The sequence below is a fragment of the Octopus sinensis genome, linkage group LG5 (genome assembly GCF_006345805.1).
Source record: "Octopus sinensis linkage group LG5, ASM634580v1, whole genome shotgun sequence".
Classification (NCBI taxonomy): Eukaryota; Metazoa; Mollusca; class Cephalopoda; order Octopoda; family Octopodidae; genus Octopus; species Octopus sinensis.
In genome coordinates this window covers 105,380,269-105,391,154 of record NC_043001.1, presented here as the reverse complement: position 1 = coordinate 105,391,154, position 10,886 = coordinate 105,380,269, and the positions used below count along the sequence as shown (strand labels likewise).

Here is a 10,886-nt window from a genome sequence, read left to right as displayed (position 1 = left end):
CTCACACAATTTCTTCAATTAGAGTTTACCTGTGATTTTTCAAAGTACTTCCATTCGGTTATGCCATACAAAATTTCTTTCAATTTCACCCCCAATTATGACAAAATTCGAGAAAACTCAATATATTAACTTTTCACTCCCACTTCCTCTTTACACACATAGACACGCTAATATATACGACAGTGTCAATTGTTGACAGACATTGTAAGCTAACGTGTGTGTGTGCTGTGTGTGCGTGTGTGTCTGTGCGCGCGTGTGTGTGTGTGTGTGTATGTGTGTGTGTATGTGTGTGACAGGGGTGAGCCATTCAGACTGGTCATCCATTTTGGCGAGAAGATCCCTTATCGTCTTTTATGCTACACCACTGGTTTTCAGTTCAAGAAGGACTATTCATTATAATACATCAGTTCCACACATTTACCCTGGATTCCATTTCGGACAACTGCACAAACATTTGCCATTTCACACATGTATGTAAACAAACTCCTTTCTTAAAAATTTCAATTCATTTTCAATTTACGTTTCTATACACTTTACGCAAATATTTGATTAAACAACTAAAACACTTCACATTTCGAACATGTACGTAAACTACTTCCTTTCTTGCAAATCTAACTTTCTTTTCTGGCCTTTAACTCAAATTTCTATACATTTTACACACTCTGCCGCTATACTTGCATAAAATTTTTCTTTCAGCTGCTAATATTTATTTCTTTTCCTTCCACGCTTTACATTTTTCCACATTTCATTCACATTATAATTTCTATCTTTAAGTAGCTTTCACCCTTTCTTTTTCACATAAAATGCCACCGAAAAAGAGAAGTCGCCTCGGCCGCCATACTGCAGCAGCAGCGACGAAAAAGGCGAAGCGCAGCGCCATAAACGCTTCTGCTGTTGCTGCACAAAGGGCTTCAGAGGACCCACAACAAAGGGCCACTCGACTGGCTACAAACGCTGCGGTTGCTTCATACGATGCTGCTTCCACGGCTTCAGACGGTTCGGAAACAAGATCGAAGCGCAGCGCCATAAATGCTTCTGCTGTTGCTGCACAAAGGGCTTCAGAGGACCCACAACAAAGGGCCACTCGACTGGCTACAAACGCTGCGGCTACTGCTGCTTCAACATTTTCGACACATTCCCACGACTCAGACCAGCAACGTTCTACATTCCAGCGGAACAGTCGACGTCGCGGTCTGACGGGTCGAAACAGACCTTACTGGCATCTACGTGCTTGCAAGTATGAGCCCAACTTCAATTACTCGATGCACGCTGACATAAATACTGGGGAAATGTTCTTCAATTGCCAATTCTGCAATGCTAAAAAGTGGGCTGGGGAACCACCTGCGATGTGCTGCTTAAACGGTAAGGTCAGCTTGCCCCCTCTTCGGGAGCTGCCAGACCCTTTGAAGGAATTACTTACTGGTTCCACCTCAAGGTCATCAAAATTCCTTCAACTCATCAGGAAATACAATTGTGCATTTCAGATGACTTCTTTCGGGGCTAACGTTGTCAGAGAAACTGGTTGGATGCCTACTTTCAAGGTCCAGGGCCAGGTGTACCACCTTATTGGGTCACTCCAGCCACTACAAAATTGCAAACCTTCGTTCCTTCAAATTTATTTTATTACAGATTACAATAGGCAACTTGATTTGCGTTTCGATGTAATTCCACAACCTGCAAACACTAACGCTGACAATTTCGACAGGGACGTGCTGCTCACTCTGCAAAACATGCTTCATGACCACAACAGCTATATTCGCAGTTTCAAATACGCCTTGGAAACAGCCCCTTCACCAACATTCACCATTGTCATCGATGCTGACAAAAGGCCTTCTGGGGAGCACGCGCGGCGATATAACGCTCCTTCGTGCAATGAAGTGGCCATAGTTCTCCATGGTGAACAGCACAAGCAGCGGGACATAGTTCTTCAAAGCCGCGACAGTGGTCTTCAGCGTATTAATGAGACACATCGGTCATATGACGCCCTGCAGTATCCCCTTCTTTTTCCGTATGGAGAAGACGGGTACCATTTCGGCATTCCTCACCACAAACCAAACGAGCCCTCGGCTGCGACATCTAAAACTGTTTCATGTATGGCTTTTTACTCATACCGCTTCATGACAAGGCATAATAATTTCAACCCCCTGCACAGATCACGGGAACTGTTTCACCAGTTTGCGGTTGACATGGTTGCAAAGATGGAGTCCGAGAGACTGGGCTTCATCAAATTGAATCAGAAGCAGCTGCGCTCAGACTCCTACATCCATTTGCGTGATGGCATCAGGAATGACACTGACGCCCGCAATATCGGCAAAATATGCATTCTCCCCTCAACCTATACAGGGGTCCCACGGTACATGCACGAGCGAACACAAGACGCTATGACTTACGTTCGGCATTATGGGCGACCCGATTTATTCATTACCTTTACATCTAACCCAGAGTGGGTTGAGGTAACGCGAGAACTTCTCCCAGGGCAGCAGTACTGTCATCGCCATGATATTATTGCAAGGGTTTTCAGGCAGAAACTGGCTAAGCTCATTCTTTTAATAAAAAAAGGCCAGGTTTTTGGGCCTGTTAACTGCCACATGTATACTGTTGAGTGGCAGAAAAGAGGGTTGCCACACGCGCACATTTTGCTTTGGTTGGTCAACAAAATAGACCCAACAGTTCTTGATGATCTCATTGCAGCAGAAATTCCGGACTCAACTGTTGACCGGCAGCTGTACGACATTGTGAAGGCACACATGGTACACGGTCCGTGCGGTCCTGGTTTTCAAAAGTTCTCCTCATGCCACAAAGACCACGTCTGCACTAAACGGTACCCAAAGAGGTTCGTGGACGAGACCCAGACCGGCCGCGACGGATACCCACTGTACAGAAGAAGGCACCCTGACAATGGTGGATTCACTATAACGTTACGGGGTCATCAAGTGGATAATAGGTGGGTAGTGCCGTACTGTCCAATTCTGATGAAAACTTTTAACGCTCACATAAATGTGGAGTTCTGTCATTCAGTCAAGTCTATAAAGTATATATGTAAATATGTTAACAAGGGTTCTGACGCTGCCATGTTTGGCCTTCAAAAGGACAATAGCATGGACGAGGTGTCACAGTACATGGCAGGTCGGTACATAAGCAGTGGTGAAGCTTTTTGGCGGATATTCGGGTTTCCACTTCACCAAAGGCACCTCGCCATCATACAACTAGCGGTTCATTTGGAAAATGGCCAACGAACTTACTTTACTGAACAGACTGCAGCTGATTTGGCGGCAAATCCAAAACAAACAACTTTGACCGGTTTCTTTAGGCTTTGCCAACTTGACACATTTGCTAAAACACTTTTATACCCTCATGTCCCGTCCTACTACGTGTGGTCAAACAACAATTGTGTGCGTAGGAAGTCTGGTCAGGATGTTGAAGGACATCCTGGTGTCAAGTTTAACAGTTGTCTAGGAAGAGTCTACACTGTACCTCCAAACCAACATGACTGTTTTCACCTGCGCCTTCTCCTCCATGAGGTTTTAGGCCCACAAAGTTTTCAAGACATCAGAACTGTTGATGGTGTATTATGTGATACTTTCCGTGAAGCCTGTTTTCGGCGCCGACTTTTGGAGGATGATTCACAATGGGGCGCCACTATGGCAGAAGGTGTTTTATTCAAATCTCCTAAAAAAATCAGATCGCTTTTCGCTATTCTATTACTATGGTGTGACTTGGCTAATCCCGCCTCTTTATGGCTTACCTACAAAGATGATATGTCTGAAGATTTCCTGCGTCACGCTCAATCGCTACATCCATCAATGGAGGTCGGGTACACTGACCTCATTTACAACAGGGCACTGCTTGAAATCGAAGATACTGTACTCGATATGGGCGGTAGTGCCTTGCCGGTCTATGGCCTACCTTCAACAAACCGGGAAGGCACAAACACTCTGTCTTCACATTTGCTGCGTGAGACATGTTTTAATGTTGACGTGCTTGCCGAGTACATAGCCGACAATGAGCCAAAGCTCATTCCAGAACAGAAGTTCGCTTACAACTCCGTTGTTAATTCAGTCCGGGCCAAAGCTGGGGACATTTTTTTCCTGGACGCTCCTGGGGGCACTGGGAAAACTTTTGCCAACAAATTAATATTGGCTGAGATTAGGCGAACACAAGGCATTGCCCTAGCTGTGGCATCATCTGGGATTGCGGCTACTTTGTTGCCAGGCGGCAGGACAGCTCACTTTACTTTCAAACTCCCACTTGACTTAGCGAAGACTGAGACACCAACTTGCAACATCAGTAACAGCTCCGATCAGGCAGAAGTCTTCAGACGATGCAAGCTTATCGTTTGGGATGAATGCACGATGGCCCACAGAGGTGCTCTTGAGGCACTAGATAGATCTCTCAGAGACATCAAACACTCTTCAGCTCCCATGGGAGGCATAACACTTCTTCTTTCAGGGGACTTCCGACAAACACTTCCCGTTATTCCCAAAGGGACTAGAGCTGATGCTGTAAGTGCGTGTCTTAAGTCATCCACATTGTGGCCACTGGTGAAGACTCTCAAACTTCACACCAATATGCGTGCTCATATGCGACGTGATATCACATCAGCAGCATTTTCTCACACCCTCCTTGCACTTGGCGAAGGCAAAATACCAGGGGATGAAAATGGTAATATTGCCATCAATTCCATTTGTACCATTGTTAACACGCCTTCTGATCTCAGAGATGCAGTCTTCCCAGATCTACAAGCTAATTATCAGAATATGGATTGGATTGGCCAAAGGGCTATTCTGGCCCCGAGGAATAAAACTGTTCACCATATTAATGATGAAATGCTAAAACTCATTCCTGGGGATGTCTATGTATATAAGTCTATTGATAAAACTCCTGACCCAGACGACGTCATCAATTATCCAATAGAGGTACTCAATTCCTTTGAGCCCCCCGGACTACCACCACACATTCTCAAACTTAAAGTTGGTGCCCCTATAATTCTCATTAGAAATTTGGTTCCCCCAAAACAATGTAATGGCACACGTTTGATCGTTAAGTCATTATCTCCCAATCTGATTGAGGCCACCATTATCACAGGGTGCGGTCGAGGCAACGTTGTGCTCATACTTAGGATGCATCTTTTCCCATCAGGAGCAGACCTACCTTTCATATTTCGGAGGTCCCTGTTCCCAGTAAGGCCATGTTTCGCAATGTCAATTAACAAAGCGCAGGGTCAAACACTGTCTGTGACAGGAATACATTTGGGAGAGCCATGTTTCTCTCATGGTCAGCTTTATGTTGGCTGTTCGCGTGTCGGCAGCAACAGTGATGCTTTCGCATTCCTTCCACAACGAAAAACAAAAAAACATTGTGTACAAGGAGGTTCTATAGGATTACTACGTTTCATCATTTTCAAACACGTTAGTATTTCACTTACATACGACTCTCTTTTATGATGGCATTTACATTTCTAGGCGTTTCATAACATTAATTCAAACTTAACCAACACCTGTCCTTCGCTCAGCTCTATTTCTATCCATTCATCATCAAACCACCAGCCTCATCTTCTATATCCAACGTACATGACACATCTACCCCCTACATCTACACTCTCATTGTTAAAGTTTACATGAGCGACAACACGATCGCAACATACACTTTCGAAACTAATCAACAGATCATTTTATACAACAACAAATTTAATCAAAACGCCCATCAATGAAAACATCTCCACCACTGTATTGTGATTCACCTAATCAACACCACTACAGTCTTGCCGGTCTGACATATGGTGAGTAGATGCTATTGTTCTATATTTTATAAATTACACATATTTACTTACCCATGCTTCATTCCTCTCTTGCCTACATATGAAATCCACTCTCTTTTAACACAGCATCAAGTTTTGTAACAGCACATTCACCTGCGAACGTTTTACATCGCCTTCCACGACTATCAAATTCTTACAATTATGAGAACAATAACATGGCTCTTTTCAAGGCAACCTCACATTCAATTCTTACACCATTCTACGAGGGGGTAGGAACACCTTTACACGGCTTTCTATACACTTACAAATACATTCATTCGCCGTGAACTTATATCAATATTTGCCTGAATAATTATCATAATTCAGTGCAATCATTAACAGTACTTTCAAGCAATTCAGCCCCGAGCAACGCCGGGCAATTCTGCTAGTTTTATTATAAATGCAAAACAACACTAAAGAGGAATCGACGTAAACTTAACTAATAAACCTATTAGGGGCAAAAGTTATCTAAAATATCCGCAGGTATTTTAAAGATGTTTTTTTCTAACTGATAAGGTTGATACGCATTTTCTCATTGTTCATTTCTTAGATAATCCCTTTAGTTTCGAAGATATAATTTATAAGCCATTTCATTATGGCAATGAGAAATTACAGAACATCGACACTGACTTTGTATTTCAAGTAATTAAGTGAAACTTGTTAATATACACGTCTCTAAAACATCAAATATATTTTCCGTGACACAAGGAAAAATCAGTTACAGGGATTTTAGGAACAGAATATTTCCAAGCATAATTGGGAGATATGAAATTATTTTGTTTAAATACTTATTTAGTAAAATTGTGTTTACTGTTATAATATGTCTTTAAGTTAATGGATGTATTACAAATAATATAACATTCTGCATAGGTAAACATCATTAAGAATGAATTGTATACAACTAACAATGAATAACAGCAACGCATTTCCATTAGTACGTATTCTTCAGCCCAGGAAAATATCCATTAAAATTTCTTCATTAACAAATTGAATTATTTCGCCGCCAAAATTACGTTTAAAGTTATTGATATTAATGTTCACCCGAGGTTGTTAGAAAATCATTTCGAATCTAGAATTCACTTGTTTCAGTATACTTCCCAATGACTTGAAAGCTTTTTAGATCCATCAACACGAAACCTAACGAATAAAGCAAACACGTTTCTTTTAATAAAGAAGAGAGTAACGAAATTAATTAAATAATCACTCGAGGCAAGATGGATGCATTCTCTATTATTAAAAAATGAATATGAAGTAGGACAGTAATATCCAAAAAATCTTACACCAAAAATATAATATTTTTAGTCATACATCGATATACTAACCTTGTGTATGTCAATCTCATTGAAACGTTTCCTGTTTAAACAAATGAATTTTGCTACGGTTAAATGTATTATAAATAAATTTCACGCGCAGAAATATTATATATGTTGATGTGTTCGTGCATTTTACTCTCTGCTTATTTTTGTGTTCCTTTCTGCTGAAGAGCTTAGGCTCGAAACGTAAAAGACTTTCTCTCTCCCGAGCGTTCAACTAATATATATGTTTGTTATTTACACATCCGTCTTCATCGTTTGTTTTTCTGGGGTCGATATAATCGACTTAATTCGTTTGTCTGTCCTTGTTTGTCCTCTCTGTGCTTGGCTCCTTGTGGGTAGTAAAGAAAAAGGTATTTCGTCTGTCTTTACGGTCTGAGTTCAAATTCCGCCGAGGTCGACTACGTTTTTTTTATCCTTACGGGATCGTTAAATTTAATACCAGTTGTGTACTGGGGTCAATCTAATCGATTGCTCTCCTCCCTAAAAGTGTCAGGCCTTGGGCCTAGAGTAGAAAAGTATATTCAGCCCGTTGGGCAATATGCTGAGCGGTATTTTGCCTACCTTTACGTTATCCTTTCGGGCTCGACACAATTAGTACCAGTTGAGCACTGGGGTCAATCTAATCGACTTGCCCCCCACCACCACCACCACTGAACTTGCTGGCCTCGTGTCAGAATTTGAAACCAACACTTATAACCAAAGTCATACATGTAAAAATAGAATTCATCAAACGTAATATTTAGTATTGTGGTTTGAGGCTAGATTAGAAAAAGATCTTAATTATTTTCTAATTAGTTAACATCTAGAGGTAAGTTTTTAATGTATTTTAAGCTACGCAACCAACTCTGTGACAAACCATTGATGAGCTGTTTCGAAGGCAACTCGGTAACCTTTTACGCAGTTATCTGTCACGTCCTACTTTGTAGAAAAGGAAATACTAATTTAATCATTTTGTTTTTCATTGAATTACGGAGAATTTCTTTCTCTTCTTTGTCTGATCCAGAGGTCAAGATGGATTGTTTGAAAGAAGAAAAATCTATAGATTTCTATATGGACTATTTGCCAAACGTTCCGAAACTCGTGCCAAGAGGATATTTTTCAATGGAATGCATATTCGTTCCATTTCCGCAATTTTGAATCGTAATTCGTATCAATAAAAGTTGGTAGTATGGAAATGAATTGAAATTTGGACAGTATGATGTAGTTCTATAATTGGTCTCAAGAGAAAAAAATACAACACATAAAGACATGTATACAGAGATTTCCTTAGAAATTTGCCACCATAATTATTAAACTTGTTACATAAAATGGGGGTATTGTAAATTATGACATGGTTCCAGGTTGTTCTATTCATATTTTCCCTTTCAACATTTGGTCTATTATATTTGAAATCTGTATTTCCTCCCCTTCTCTTCTTTATATTTCGTTTTCTGTCTCAATCGATTTCTGCATGTATACTCTCAACTTACTTCGTATGCTCGTCTGAGAAATCTGCCTCAATAGAAATCGGTGCAAAGAGCTAGAATTCTGTCTTGGAGAAAAATGTGTTTGTCATCTATTAAGTAATTTTCAATGATCAGTTACGAGCTGAAATCACCAGCCATTGAAATTTCTAAAAGAAATCGATCGATTAACGGGTACATGCCGATGCGCTTGTCGTTGAATTTCGATGTATAACATGTAACATAACAGCGAATATGGACGATACAGCATCTGTTTTCTTCTTCAACAGACGTCTGGAAAATTTAATATGTTGCTGTCTGTAAAAGCAACTGCTCATTACAAATGCAAAAGAAAATATGCAAACATATTTGATCTTTATTTACATTATTTACATTTGACGGATATTTGTCCTCAGCTTCTTTGTTGATATACTCACCAGCCCTCATGAGGTGACTAACCAAAAGATTCCGAGTTCGATTCCAGGCAGTGACTTAAATAACAACAACAACAACAATAATAATAATAATAATAATAATAATAATAATAATAATAATAATAATAATAATAATAATAATAATGATAATAATAATGTCTTGGTATAAAAGATGGGCTACAGCAAATATTCTGCTCAGTACCACAGATTTGCTTGTCAGTTGTTTGACCTTAACCAGTTGAGCATGTCCCTTAGTGGCTGACGATATGTGCATCTCTGATCACGAGCAGAAGTAGTGGGGGAGCATCATGGCCATGTGTTGAGAGGGATTCTTTGGGGTTTGAATAATTCACCTCTGGAAACATGGGTGTTTTGTTCAACATCCTTAAACAACCCTTATTCAGGGACCTTTTGAGCGGGATGGGCTACTCAACCTGAAGAAAATTCTAACTGGGCCCCACCTGCAAGGTCATGTGCTGTTTATCTTGATATGAGATCACCATGTCGCGCACATATAGTTGTGATGCATGTGCTTGGTGTACCTTTATCAGACGGGTAGTCATGATGGGTATATTGGGCTTCGTATATTTTACCCCAGTGTCACTTTGATGGCATGCACTGCTCTCTCACTCAATAATAATAATAATAATAATAATAATAATAATAATAATAACATCGAAAAATACGTTAGACATGAGAACCCAGGTTCGAAATTTTCCCAAGATAACAAACAAGATGAGGACAAATATCCGTCAAATGTAAACAAAGTACATTATTCCTCATCTCTTAAATATGGAACTATATTTGGTCCTCTGTTAAATCAGGGAAGCATCACAATATATATCGACATAATTTTTGGGGAGGAGGTCAGTCGATTAGATTGACTCCAGTGCGCATATTATCGACTGCTTTCTGCGCTCAAACCCCGCAGAGGCCAATCTTTTCTTTTATTCTTTCGGTCAATGAAAAATTGATGGCGGCAGATTGATAGAATTGTAAAGAGTCCATCACGATACCATACAGTATTTGTTTTGGCGTTTTGCGTTCTGAAAAAAAAAAAAATCCTGCAACCCTATGATACTATTTTGTATCGATGAAATTTTAATTTTTTTCTAGGATAAACATCTGTGCCGCAGAGAGAAAACACATGCTCTTGTGGGAAACAACCCGTCTTCATTCAAAAACCTAAACGATTTGCTACGGCGGGGCTGAAAGATTCGGCTGACATGTTTTTTTAAGGAATATGAAAACATCGAACACATGACAGCAGAAACACAGCTTTAGAAAATCGGTTTAAATTACCTTCACAGATTGAAACAACGCAGCAAAGACGCTATTGCGAATCGAAACCTGCACCCCTCATTGGCTAACTGAGTGCTGCGTGTCATTGAGCTAAATGATGATATCTGACTACAGATACCATTTTTAGCAACAGGTAACACGTGCATTCGATATTTTCTCAATTTCTTTCTCTCTCCATATGTGTGCGTGTATGTGTGTGTGTATGTGTGTGTGTGTGTGTGTGTGTGTGTGTGTGTGTGTGTGTGTATGCTTAGCTAGATTATGGACAGAGATACCTAATGAGTTAACATATAAAATATATGCTCGATGTTTCGCACTGTACAAACGAAAGTTTAAAAGAAAACATTTTCACGAACCTTAGTAAAGGAATGTATAGGATTTAATTAATATAAATAAAACGAAGATAACAATCAATTACCACACACTGGGATTTTCTGAAATATTTATAAAACTATATATATTACGGTGATAAATATTGGGTATTCATCACGTTATTAATTATATTACCGTAGTATATTTCACGAAGCGTCTGATATCTGAATGTAATATAAGAAGCACGGCTTTGTATTTAATAATCGACTGTTGAGTCCGATAA

The 10,886-nt window shown here is 40.0% G+C and overlaps 1 protein-coding gene across 1 annotated transcript; it reads left to right on the top strand.

Moving 5' to 3' along the window:
• Positions 1-803: 803 nt before the first annotated feature.
• On the top strand, positions 804-6,451 carry LOC115212237. The gene is made up of 2 exons (XM_029781076.1): positions 804-3,879; positions 6,348-6,451. The coding sequence occupies exons 1-2, from the start codon at positions 804-806 to the stop codon at positions 6,449-6,451; spliced, it is 3,180 nt and encodes a 1,059-aa protein (XP_029636936.1).
• The last annotated feature ends 4,435 nt before the right edge of the window (positions 6,452-10,886 follow it).

Excerpts from the sequence above, each read along its gene's own strand:
- LOC115212237 (XM_029781076.1), top strand. The coding sequence starts at position 804 with ATGCCACCGAAAAAGAGAAGTCGCCTCGGCCGCCATACTGCAGCAGCA. Across the intron at positions 3,880-6,347 it reads TACTGTACTCGATATGGGCG|ATAATCCCTTTAGTTTCGAA; the intron begins GTAGTGCCTTGC and ends TTCATTTCTTAG.